At 34.6% G+C, this 14,150-nt stretch overlaps 1 protein-coding gene across 1 annotated transcript in view; it reads left to right on the top strand.

Moving 5' to 3' along the window:
- Positions 1-319: 319 nt before the first annotated feature.
- The window catches only part of LOC106707476 (copper-transporting ATPase 1), a 41,090-nt gene continuing 27,259 nt past the window's right edge, over positions 320-14,150 (top strand). The window contains exons 1-2 of the mRNA XM_045682390.1: positions 320-491; positions 12,275-12,419. Of these exons, the coding sequence (XP_045538346.1) occupies positions 12,370-12,419 (50 nt within the window). The 5' untranslated portion in view covers positions 320-491; positions 12,275-12,369. The remainder of the gene's footprint in view (positions 492-12,274; positions 12,420-14,150) is intronic.

Here is a 14,150-nt window from a genome sequence, read left to right as displayed (position 1 = left end):
ATAAACCGTACTTTACCAATTTATTGCCTGAAATTATATCATGCTGCCCACTGGATTGTACCACTAGATTGTTTAAATACTGTCCTAAAAAATGAACTGATTTTTTTAACTAGAATTGCGTAATTTCCTAGTGACGTTAAAGTACAAGATTCAATTCACTTCACGCAATAATTTTCCTGTCATCAGCTCACAGCTAAACGTCATCGGCAAGTTCAATAATTTTAGAAATACAATTTGTCGACATTTCTATTCGTATTACGCACATCACTAACACTTTCATTCACCCACATAGCGCAGCAAAATCCAGTGTTGACGCGTGATTGCGTAGAGTTGGTCGCGTTTTAATCGCGCGCGTTTTCCATTCACAATTTCACATTACGAAAATTACGATAAAACGAACGATAATTGTGACAGTGACTTGTGTACTTTGGTCTTTTTATTAATTCTGTGACTAGATTTCTCTATTTTAAAATTTGCGACTGTTCCACGAGGTTTTTATTTGTTATTTTTTTATTAGAAAACTTTAAGTTTTCACTTTACATTTGTTCATGTCTTTCTAACTAGATCTGAATAACGACGCACTTTTGACTAAATATAAAAATCATCAGACTTACAAACTTTAATTTTTTATTTACTGCGGGTTTACACTGATAATTTAAGATACAGCAGTATTTTTTCAATGAAACCCATGCTTAATATCCAGTTGTAGACATGTATTAATTTACTTATGCAGGTCCCTTAACGGTTACAAAGCTCTTATTATATTAGTGTAATATTTACAATGAAACACGAGTGCTCAGTCCAAGATGTTTATTGCCAACTGGCGTATAAAATAATCACATTAAATAAGGTACTTACACAAAGTTGTTCTGTAGCTACCTACATTACACTCCTCTACACTAATTAAGAACTATCTTAAAACTATCTTACAACAATAATGACAACATACTTAATCCTAAGGAATACTAACTAAGAATTACAGAACATAAATAATAAGAGTCTTAACTTAAATAAAATAAAATACAAAAATCTTAATTACTTAGGCTTAACTAATCGGCACTGCCTAATAGGGCGAACTCTAAGTGCGGCAGCCGCGGACACATGTCCTGACCCGCCCGGTGAAGCCGGAGCGGGCTGCGGCTGCGACGCCGGCGGCTCTGCCACGCGCGGCGCCCTCTCTCCCGTCGGCCCCTCCGATTCTTCCTCCTCCTCCGACCCCGCGCCCCCGGGGTCTGATCCTTGAGCGTTCGCACTGTCTACCTGTTCACCCAACACAGACGGGGCAGACGCGAGCGATTGCCTGCTCTCGCTCGGTCTCCTACGCAACTGATCGATATGTCTGTGCACCACCCCACCGTCAGATCCTCTTACCTTAAAATTACTGCTTCCAAGAACCTCTACTACCTGCCCCGGAATCCATTTCTCCCCTTTCAGGTACTGCCTGTACCAAACCGTGTCAGACTTGTCGAAAGTCCGGTTGGCCCCGCCGGCCGCCTCCTGCTGACGTTGTTGTGCGCAACGCACTTTGCCCTCCCGATCCGGTCTAATTACATCGAGGCGGGTACGTATCGGTCTGCCGAGTAAAAGCATCGCCGGGCTCTCGCCAGTCGTACAATGTTCCACGTTTCGGTAGTAAAGTAAAAATGACCACAGAGCCCTGTTTATGTCCCGCTTCTCTTGCAGCGCCTTTTTAATTATCCTCTTAAGTGTTTTAACCGCGTTTTCGGCTAACCCGTTCGATGATGGGTGATAAGGTGGAGTAAAAATGTGTTGTATGCCGTTATACTTGTTAAAATATTCGAACTCCTTCGAAGCGAACTGCGTACCGTTATCAGTGACGATCTGCTTCGGTATACCGAATCGGCTGAATAATTCATTTAAACGATCAATTAAATAGCTCGCCGAAACCCCCGTCATGTGGAAAACTTCGATCCACTTGGACATCGCGTCCACCACCACCAAAAATGTTTTCCCCCCGATTGGGCCCAAGAAATCTAAATGGAGGCGAGTCCAGGGGCGCGATGGCCAGGGCCACATGCGCGGTGTCTGCCGTGGCGGCGCGTCCGCCTGCGCCGCGCACGCCTCGCACTCCCGGCACGCGCGCTCCACCGCTTCGTCGATGCCCGCCCACCATACATAGCTGCGGGCGAGCGCCTTGGACTTTACTATGCCCATGTGGGGTTCGTGAATAATTTTTAAAATTTTACTTTTACATTGTTCCGGCACTACTAACCGGTGCCCCCAATGGATTCCGGGGCAGGTAGTAGAGGTTCTTGGAAGCAGTAATTTTAAGGTAAGAGGATCTGACGGTGGGGTGGTGCACAGACATATCGATCAGTTGCGTAGGAGACCGAGCGAGAGCAGGCAATCGCTCGCGTCTGCCCCGTCTGTGTTGGGTGAACAGGTAGACAGTGCGAACGCTCAAGGATCAGACCCCGGGGGCGCGGGGTCGGAGGAGGAGGAAGAATCGGAGGGGCCGACGGGAGAGAGGGCGCCGCGCGTGGCAGAGCCGCCGGCGTCGCAGCCGCAGCCCGCTCACCGCCATGACTTATCGCATTCACTGCTTGTATTGCTTGACTGCCACCGTCCAGAGGCTTCTCAACCGCCGCCGCATCCCGCTCTGCCGCTTCCAACGTGCTTGCTATTTTAACTGCCTTCGTATAGGACAAAGAGTCGTCTTCGGCGAATAGGCGCTGCCGTATGACATCACTGCGGAGGCCACACACAAATTGATCACGCAGATTCTCATTGAGGTTGCTTCCAAACACACAGTACCGTGATAATTTCTTAAGTTCCGCCACGTATTCCGATACATTTTCCTCGGTGGTCTGTCTGCGCTGCCTGAACTTATATCGTTCGGCCAGCACGGAAGGCGTCGGTTCCAAGTGTTGTTGCATTAAGTCCACCGCCTCCTTGAACTTGAGCTCAGAAGGTTTCTTGGGACTAGCCAAATTTACTAAGAGCTCATAGGCTTCCTCCCCCATTACTGCGATCAATGTCGGCAGCTGAACCTCCGGCTTGATTCCGTTGGCAACGAAGTACATCTCGAGCCGATCCACGTAGGACGCCCACGCAGCACTCCGCATTTCAAAAGCGCCTATTAGACCCACCGACATTTCGAATGTAAACAAGTGTAAACACCGTGCAACACCCTAAACGACTGCACACCGCACAAAATATTACACCCGCACGTCTTCCGTTTTATCCTCGTCGCCACTGTAATATTTACAATGAAACACGAGTGCTCAGTCCAAGATGTTTATTGCCAACTGGCGTATAAAATAATCACATTAAATAAGGTACTTACACAAAGTTGTTCTGTAGCTACCTACATTACAATTAGTAACATTTAGGATAATTCTAAATATATGTTCGAACGATGCTATCTGGGAATCGAACTCCCTATCGTCAGTAAGTCGTAAAGCTACCGACCTATTTTCACACATTTTTTTTGTTCATAATTATCATTAATCGATATTTGTTATCATGCCAGATTAGATGTTTTTAGTCATTAAAAACTACTATTATTTATACTAATTTCGTAGTAAAACATGGTAAACAAGCTAACCAGTACATATGTCTGGAAAAACCATACTCATGTTAATACCCAATGACACATATGTTTAAAATTAAAACCTAGATGTCACACGAGACTCCGTCCCCGTGGAATTAAGATAATAACTTTATTAGTAGCCTATGTGTTCTTCCAGACTATATTCAATATGCATGCCAAATTCCATCGAGATCCGCTGAGCCGTTCCAGAGATAACTTCTAACAAACAACCATCCATACATCAACATTTTCGCATTTATAATATTAGTAAGATATAATTTTTATTTCGTCTGGGAATGGAACTCAGAGACTTAATTGTAAAATATACATATACTTGCATGTATTACATCCAGTTTCATGAAATTTATGTCACAGTATGTTCACAAAGAAAATTCTCTAGTTTTTCCAAAGAGTTTTTCAAAAGTGTTGTCTTTTCGGTGAAAACCCAATTATTTTTTTATCTCTTGTATACAACATTGAATGAAATATTTCACGGTGACTTTAGTATAACAATGAGGGTAATAAGTACGATCGTGTATTGTTTACGTTTAAATTATTACAAAGGTTTACCTAATTGTTTTACAAATAATTTACGTTTACAAAATAATAATAAAAAATAAGTTTATTTTTATAATTATTCGGAAGTTTACTTCGCAAAAGCTTTTTTGTGCCTGTTACCTTTAAAGCTTTCATAATTTTTTACTACAGCTTTATTTATTTGCCATGAAAATACGAACAATTTGTTTTTATAGATCGACAAATATATAACCCGGTGGACGTAAGTCAAACTAAGTCGTGATACCTCACTAGCGCCCTCGTGTCAATGTCAAAAAAGTGTCACAAGGTCCTTTTCGTATCTCGACAGGGGGTGCTAGTGGGCTGTCATAATTTGGTTAGAATTATGCCCGGGTCAGATATACTTGTATATCAACGCTGGAAAGCATAAACGATGTAACCCCTAAAGTATGAACTGTACAGGAGAGCCAAAAAATGATAACTCGTGAGCTGATACGCCTACAAGCATGCGGTATTTAGCAATGTTGTGTAGTTTGTGCTAACCTATAATAAAATCATTATCGTTTGATAATGGTTGAAATTATTAACGTGTGAAAAACATATTCGCGATTTCAAGGGTTACAGCGTTTATGCTTAAAGCTGGAAATTCCAGCGTCGTTATATATATACACCGGGACTTTATTTACCGGGACTATATACGATTAAATTACGTCATACTCTATTTGAAGTGTTTGCCAAATGTCGGCCAATACAAAGCCAGTTGTCCATAATTCGTCTCGGGTTTTTACTTAAAGTTTAATGATTTTGTATCAGAGTTAAAGATACAACTTTATCCAAAATTATATACAACACTAACTTGAAGTGACACTCTCCAATGATACTTAATATTAATAAACGTTTATTTGCCATATCAATTTATATTTATATGACTCTACGTAAAGGCAGTGTGTACATTACCAACATTTTAATGTTCTTTGCATTTACAAAATTCTATTTTGATACTGCAAGTTCTTAGAAGGATCGATGATACTTGATACTTTTATTTTGTTTTTGCTTGCTTACCTTATTTAAGATGATTGTCTGCTCCTTTAATATAACTAAAGAAAACCAATGATGTCATACGTAACAGATTAGTTATTACCTAGAGTGCAAACGTCAAACAGACCTTGACTTTGTTTTTTATTGACTAAAAACTGCCATCGATTCTGATGATTGTTTGCCATTAACCATTCTGCATACGAAAGAAATGTAATTAATTTGATTTGTGGAATGTGACATGAGATTTATGTACGTTGAAAATATGTACTTAGCTTGTGTAACACGAATGGCTATGTTATGTAATACAAAAGAACTTAGCTAGAGACGTTTTTAATTAGAGATATCGTAAATTTTAAAATTAAAATGGCCTTTTGAATTTTGGTAACCAATTTTAAAGCTTTTACTGGGTTTCAAAAGTTACATTGTTGTAAAAAAACAACAGCTGAAATACATAATAACATTATATTTAAAAAGACAACGAGAGACTTTTTTTGTGCTTCGACATCAGTATAACTAATCGTAGATGATATGCAATCGTACGGAATTAAAAAAAAACTTTAGAAGCCTATGTGTTCTTCCATTGTATGTTCTACATTTGTGCCAAATTTCATAAAGATCCGTTGAGCCGTTACGGAGATACCTTCATACAAACATCCATCTAAACATTCGCATTTATGATATTAGTAAGATATTAAGATTGGCCTACTAAAATATACATTTGTCTAAGAAAGGTCAAAAACAAATGAAGTTTGTTTTATAAACAAAACAACACGATGTCAATTGTTTTGTAGAACACCAAATAAAACAATTCAGCCATGACATTGTTCTTTATTCGTTGTTTAGTTGTTTGTGTAAAGAAAGCACTCTACAGCCACTTGTACAGATGTTCCTATAAACATTGTTTTAACCTATCTTTGTAACAAGTGAGTTTTTATTTATTTATTTTTAAAAAATGCGCTCAAAAGTAACTTAAAAAAAACAATTTCAAACAAAATGCACTCAAAAGTAACGTAAAAAAAACAATTTCAAACAAAATGCATTCAAAAGTACCATAAAAAACAATCTCAAACAAAATACACTAAAAAGAAACAAAATAATGTCATGAAAACTTCTTTCTTTCTTTCTTCTCTCTTTCAAAAACCCTCTAAACTCTAAAGAAAGTTCTCTTCTTTCTTGTAATATGTCTATATTGTATAATTATTGTTATTTCGCAGTCGGTGTCGGCCGAAGTAAATAGGTGACATTTTATATTTGGGATGTATGAGACATACTTACGTTTATGTCCCTACTTAGGCCGAAACCGACTCCAAAATAACAATAATTATACAATATAGACATATTACAAGAAAGAAGAGAACTTTCTTTAGAGTTTAGAGGGTTTTTGAAAGAGAGAAGAAAGAAAGAAAGAAGTTTTCATGACATTATTTTGTTTCTTTTTAGTGTATTTTGTTTGAGATTGTTTTTTATGGTACTTTTGAATGCATTTTGTTTGAAATTGTTTTTTTTACGTTACTTTTGAGTGCATTTTGTTTGAAATTGTTTTTTTTAAGTTACTTTTGAGCGCATTTTGTTTGATATAGTTTTTTTTGTTTTGAAGTCGGCTATTTTTTTTTCTTAAAATGTTTGTTTTATTTCTCAATTTTTAGTGAATTTGAAGTTTAATTACAAATTTCCTTAATACGTATAAGGACATAAATAAGACAAATAAAGAAAAGGACTTTCCTATTTAATATGTGTGTACTTCAATTCAAAAACTAATTTAGAATACACCAGATAACCACTTATCCTTTAAACAATGAAATAATTATCAAAATCGGTATACAAATTGAAAATTAACGAACTAATACATCGTAGCGTGCCTTTAATTTTGTCCAGCCGCGCGCCGCAGTAGCATTTTTCGAATGCGCGTAGTTTTTAATAATTTAATATCTTCCAAACTATTGATCAGAATTACATAGTTTAAAGGCTAATGTAATCTGCATTTAATACTCTAGCCATCAAACACATTTATTTGGATAAGGATTCATATCGAATATAATATAATAGCGCCGTAAGCTTACGACGCTGTTTTTCGTGTGCAATTTAATCGAAGTTTGTTCATTATAACATGGTTTTTGTGAGACATCCATAGATGATAGATATATGCCACCTGAGACTTTTATTTAGCAAATTTAAGGATCTATAATTACTCGATACATCATTTTAATGTAGGTCATATAGTTTGACCTCCGTAAGCCCAGAAAGCAAATTTGTGCTATTCATTGTAACGCGATGTAGCATTTTTCGTTTCCGCGTAATTTTATTCTTACGATATCTCCTAAACTATTAGACAGAATGATATAGTTTCAATTGCAAATATAATCTACATTAAATTCTCTTGATAATGAACATATTCATTTACATAAGGGTTAATACTGAACTTGAATAATAGCGTCGGAAATAGGGCATGAATTTAATTAATGTTTCTAAAGAAAAAAAATGGTTATTGTGAGAAAACTATAAAAGATAGATATATGCTATCGCGGACTTTTATTTAGCACATTTAAAGAGCTACAATTCGCCATACATCATTTTTATGTAGGTCCTATAGTTTAGCCTACGTAAGCGCTGAAAGCAAAAATGTCCCTAATTTCCGCAACAAATTTTGAAGCTATATTCAAAATCTACTAGTCTTCTAGTTATTTAAAAAAAAAAACAAAAAAATGGGACCCACCTGCAAGCACTTCCTTTCGATTAAAATAATTTTTATCAAAATCGGACCACCAGGGGCCGAGTTTCGCGGTAACACACATAAAAAAAAAAAAAAAAAAAAATACAGTCGAATTGATAACCTCCTTCTTTTTGAAGTCGGCTAAAAATTAAAAGACGTTCTACTTATGTCAATCGTCGGCTGTATTTCTGGACTCTTATGAGCAAACACCAAGAACATTTTTCGACTACATAAGCAATGCATATGGTCACGCGCGAATTCTATTCTATGATAGTAGAGGTTGCCATTGGAAATGTCACTCATCGGAAAAAGGGTCTTAGTACCACTTAGATCACAGTCTCCTTGATCTATTTTCTGTCCCAATAGAAGAAGTTAGTTTGCTAATGGGGCCTCTAAGAAGAGGTTATATATACAGATTATGGTACTTATAGATTAGCCGATTACAATAAAAATTTAACTTACATTTGAAACTTTGTTAATCCTGTCAAATTTTAGACTCTGTGCGTTTGATTTTTTCTCAACAAATATAACTTCAAACTTTGATAAATGTGTATATGCCATTACGTATTTTAGTTCTTTCTACAGTTAATAAAACAAGCAATTAGTTCTATCAAATACGTATAAGTACTAGATTGTTTCTAATAAACGACCGCTATCTAGAGTTTTATGTCGTCTAGATATGCAACGTTATCTATCACATATAATCAATAAAAAAATATGTTCATTCAAAACATTCGTAAAGTATTCATAAAGCCATATAAATAACGACAATGCCTTTATAGTTTTACAGCGTCTATATACTTTACATATAATTATTATTAGTATCAATAGAAAAAAATAGAACCATTATAATTACATTTTAAGTAAGGAAACCACTCATGAAAAACCACTTGATTTTTCTTAAAATAAAATACATGGAAAACATAGAGACAAATTGATTCGACTGTTTTTTTTATGTGTGTTACCGCGAAACTCCGCCCCTGGTGCTCCGATTTTGTTAAAAATTATTTTAATCGAAAGGAACTGCTTGCAGATGGGTCCCATTTTTTTTTTAATAACTAGAAGACTAGTAGATTTTAAATTTATTGGAAGTCGGTTAAAAATGCGATGTGAATAGATAGAAAAATATTAAATGATACACTTTGTATAAACGTAAAAGTTTCCGGATAAAAATTAAATATTTTAACTAACGGTACCTACATTCTTATAAAAAACATTACCAAAGGAAATCAAAGTTATTGCTGTGATTAATCAAATGCAACCAATTGTTTCTAAGCGACTGTTATTATAAAAAAATACAATAGATATATGTTTTATAAACACTATTAAGATGTACGTAACCATGTTTTATGAACTGTCACACAATGTACCAGTCATTCGTTCATCTTCTAATAATATTGATATATAAATGCAACAATCGATAGTTCAGAAGTCATCTTCATCGTTAGTAGAGCCCAGTATACTAAACATCAAATCGAAGCAACGAACTGTAGCACGAAATTTACAACACAATTTGCAAATAAACAAAGGTAAAGTCTCATTATCTTAATTTTATCATACGAAAAACAGCTATAGTGTCATCTAAATTTAATGGCGATTAGAACGTACATAGTTTTAACTATCGACCTTTAAGTTTGAATCTTGTTATACATATATATTTCGCGTTTGCCGATGCTACGTCCAACGTACGACTTTTAACTTGATAAGTTTTTAAAAATGTGAACATTATTGTGATGAAAGTGAATTTATTTCGTAAATAAGCTACCTCCACCAAAATAAATCTTATTTTAATGACGTAATTAAGTTTGCCATTCACTTGGGTTATATTTTGTAATAATTAAATCAAATTTATCAGAAAAAACAATCTGCATAATTTGAAATACATTTTATATGAAGCTTTACTTAGTAAATGGATTTTACGGTGTTCTAAATTTTGTCATAAATAAATGTGTACAGAACATTCTGTAGATCTAAAAATTCATTTAATATATATTAAACAAATTATAGAGATCAGTGGACCTAGTACGAATATTTGTGAAAATATCGACAAAATTGGCATTAAAATTTGTACAGCAGACACCTATCGGACGTTTACACCAAAAATCTTATACTAATTTTGACATAATTGACGATGATGACACGAACACGATTGTCACAAATATTCGTACTAGGAATACATAAAAAATAAATGTAATCGTAGTTCCGCACAATGTTTTATCTTTCAAAAACAGTTTCACTGCTCCATTGTCTTGTCGTTTTGATGTAAAATAAGTACCAATTGCCTGTAAAATAATTAACTTTTCATATATTATTGGAAATTTAACATTGAGGAAATTAAATGAATATGACCCTGAGTCTATCGTTTATTATTAACGGAATGCGTCGCGTTTCGACCTCACTTCACCTTTGGAATTAATTTTTAATTGTATTCCATTCCCTAATGTACACGTCGTATGCTTTTTACGCATACATTGCAATGTTAACTAATCCTTTTATAAGTTGATTTCGTAAATTGAATCGATAAAAGGTATTTTTTGAAAGGCTGGCACGGCAACTCATCTCCAGTTCTTCTGGAGTTGCGGATTTCCATCTCGGTGCTGTTCTGTTAACTCCAAGAGACCCTCGTTTTCCTTTAGTATATAATAAAACATATCCGATATATTATTGTCCCTAGACAACATTGTAGTTTAAGTACAAAATTTCTTTTCAAATTCCACTCTAAAAGATTAATTAAAAAATAGATTTAATTTTGTACTCTAGTGTGTTTATAGGTTTACGCTCTTATTACGTAGTTTCTGCGCCCGCGCAACTTTCACTTCGTTTCCGATTTTTATCGCGCAACACGTTTTATAAAACTCTGCCGTTTTTTTAGATCAATCGAATTATTTTGCGACGTTGTCACTTTCTTATAGAATTAATAATATTCCAAATGTTTTATTTATTTTTATTCATTATAGAGTCAAAAGTTATTTATTTACATAATACTATTGCCTTGTAAAGTACTCATATGTTCGCAGTGTTGCCATTTTTTTACATTAAAATTGTTATACAATAGTTATAAAGTGTTTAAATACGTAGAATATAAAAAAATATCCTACCAAATAGATGAAAAAAAAAACACACACACACACCTGTAACCTTCGTTACGGTTGTGTGTGTGTTTTTTTAGGTAGGCAGTGATTATGTATGTCGATTTGGTTTGGTCCTGGCACATCTTTCTGTAGCTTCTTCCTCATCTATGCATATACGTCGGTTTCTGGTGTTCTTTATTTTACTAATATTATAAATGCGAATGTTTAGATCGATGGATGTTTGTTTGAAGGTATCTCTAGAACATCCTCATATATCTTGCTGAAATTTGGCATAGATATAGAACATAGCTTGGAAAAACATGTAGGCATATTTTTAATACCGCACGGACAGTATTGCAGGCAATAGCTAGTACTGCATAGAATGTTTAAAAAAAATCCGGACGCTTTATCTTTTGACGGTATTAGGGATTTGTCTGCGACATAGATATGGTTAATCATGTGCCTTATATTTTTATCTCTTAACAGTATAGTGCGCACTAGTACACACGCCACTAGTGCCGTGCGCGTTGATCAAGCAATTAACTATAATGATAGGTTGCACACGGCTTGATACTAAAATCCTTACATGTTCTATTTACTATACATATGTGAATAAGTTAGTGTTGTGAATTCGATAAGTTATAATTCTACGTGTTATTTTAAAGTATTGTAGTGTTTATTATTGATAAAATTTCTACTAATTTTGAGCTAGGATTTTGTTACTATCTAATATGGTGTATTATAGTCAATGTTAGTTTTGTTTTTGAGTTTAAATTTGGTATAAAATCTGTTTTGATTTCTTATGTTTAACCAAACATAATTAAGTTGCGAAATAATTGACATTTTCTTGTTTTGTATTTTCATACTTTGTATACATTATTAGATATTGTTGATAAAGCCCAACCCACTTTTTCCACTTTGGTAGTTGTTTGTGTATTGTAGATAAGCGCGTCTCTAGAAACATCAATTGCAACATAAAAATGGTTTACACTGTTTCTGATTTATTTACTATAAACTTCTACTGCCGAAACAAACGTATAAAAACTTAAGTTTAGAACTTAAAACTGAAATTAGGAATTATATTAATTGGTAAATTAGTAGACAATTAGTGTAGGTTCTTTATAAGATATCTATACTTTGTGAATGCTTAAATCGTTTAATAACTGACCGTGGGTTTTTGAGACATAATCTCCGTTTTAAAACATATGGTTATCTCTGTTTTGTTAAAGATATTGACAGGGATGACGATATCTTTTATACAGAGATTTTAGTCTCAGAAACCAACAGGTAATGAGCCCAGTTACTTGTTGATATTCTCTGTACAATATATAACTATTCTTCTCAGATGTGATAATTATAATAATTTCTAATGTCTTAAAGATTTAGGTTACTATATAATTAGTATAAAAGACTGTAAGTATAGACAGAGATTAGTGATAAAGTGTATGTGAAAATGAACCAGTGACCAATCATCAGTCAGGATGCTGTCCAGAGGTATCAAATACAAACGGCTCGATGATATTGAGATCAGGTGAGTTTATATTTATAGTCTGACCAGATATATAAAATACCTCGCTATATTGCTGAAAAATATAGAATTAATTTCATGGCCCACATTAGATAAGGATTTAAAGAAGGCGATTGAAGCGCCTCTTAGTCTATGATTATTGCATTCTCAGATAGGCTATATGACATTAGAAATATGACAGTGCTATGGTGAAATAAAAAACTTGAGAGGTGTGTTGGGACACCCGGATAGAACGAAGTTCCTTTCGATTAATTAGTGAAGGAACCAATGATTATTCTATGAATAAAAAACTTAAGTCTTTTTTACAAGAAGTACATTTTATTTCTATGAATTTTCGTTATATATGGTCACGTCATTGCCATGGTGAAGTAGCGCTCATTCGTCGTTACCATACTTACTATAGCAAAAAGTGTCGTGACAACTTTTCGTAAGAATTTTTTCCGTCTAGCCCCCTTTCACAACGCGCGATAAGGAACTTCTTCCGAAACCTGTGTGTTGAACTTACTCTTGTTTCTATTTTGTGAAAGAGAATGTAAAGGTAGGCAATATTGTAAAATAGTTGCTATCACAGTGATCAACCATTATTTATTAAGAAAGGATTTCATTGCCTATAAAGGTAAACAAGCCAAGTTTAGTCAAGTGCGTTGTTGATATTAGTTGATAGTAGGTATTTTGAAGTATAGGGCGTCTATCACGATTATTTGTGATATGCGTTTTCGTAACGTCATCGACTAAATATGTCAAAATTTGTATATGTAAATGTTGTCGTCGTACTTTACGCCCGATAAGGTACATACATAATGTATCAATACGATACATATATAATGATACTTTGTCGCTGACTTTACGAATAATTTATCTCAAATATTCGTGTTAGGCCATCAGATTGTCTCTTCTTATGTTGCTTTATTCTTAAATATGTTCTATGAAGGTTTTATATATGTATTCGTTTTTGTTAAATTTTCCAAAGGGCAACAATTTAGACTTAGTAAATTATACTTGAAAAGCAATATATTGATATGAATCTTAACATATGTAATCTTATCTACAATACGCTATTAATTTTACTACGTTGTCTCTATTTGTAGACTGATAAAAATATCCTTAGATATTGTTCACATCTCTATTATTTCATTAAATACAAAATTTATATAGCGATGTTAACGCAGTCGCAATTTGGTAGAGAGAGAGAGTGAGTTGGTGACCTGAACGAATGAATATTTGACATTGATGTTTCGTTCTGAAACAGTCCTTATAATTGTTTTGTTTTCTCTTTCACATTTTATAATTGGGACATCGAAACAAGAAGTGTTGAACCGATAGTCATCAGCCACGCGTCTCCACTGAGGGGCTCGGAGCCTACTCTAAGTTAGGGGTGACTAGACCAATAGTCAACCACGCTTTAAATTTCATCGCAGATATTTATTTATTTATTTATTTATTTATTTATACATGTACACACAACAGATAAATTATACAACAATCACAAAATTAATACAATATAGGTACACAAGACAACAAAACTGATCATTTATCCAATAACAGGTGTAAGGTGTAGGTAGAAAACAAACAAGCAGATATGTGCAGGTTGCATCACGATGTTTTCCTTCACTGTAGGAACGTCGGATAAATGTACATATATAAATCTAGAATCGAAAAACACATAGGTACATAGCGGGATTTGAACCCAGAATCTGCAGATTACAGGTCAAGTGTTCAACACACAGATTCAAT

The sequence above is a fragment of the Papilio machaon genome, chromosome 19 (assembly GCF_912999745.1).
Source record: "Papilio machaon chromosome 19, ilPapMach1.1, whole genome shotgun sequence".
NCBI lineage: Eukaryota > Metazoa > Arthropoda > Insecta > Lepidoptera > Papilionidae > Papilio > Papilio machaon.
This window is presented reverse-complemented; position numbering and strand designations above follow the sequence as displayed.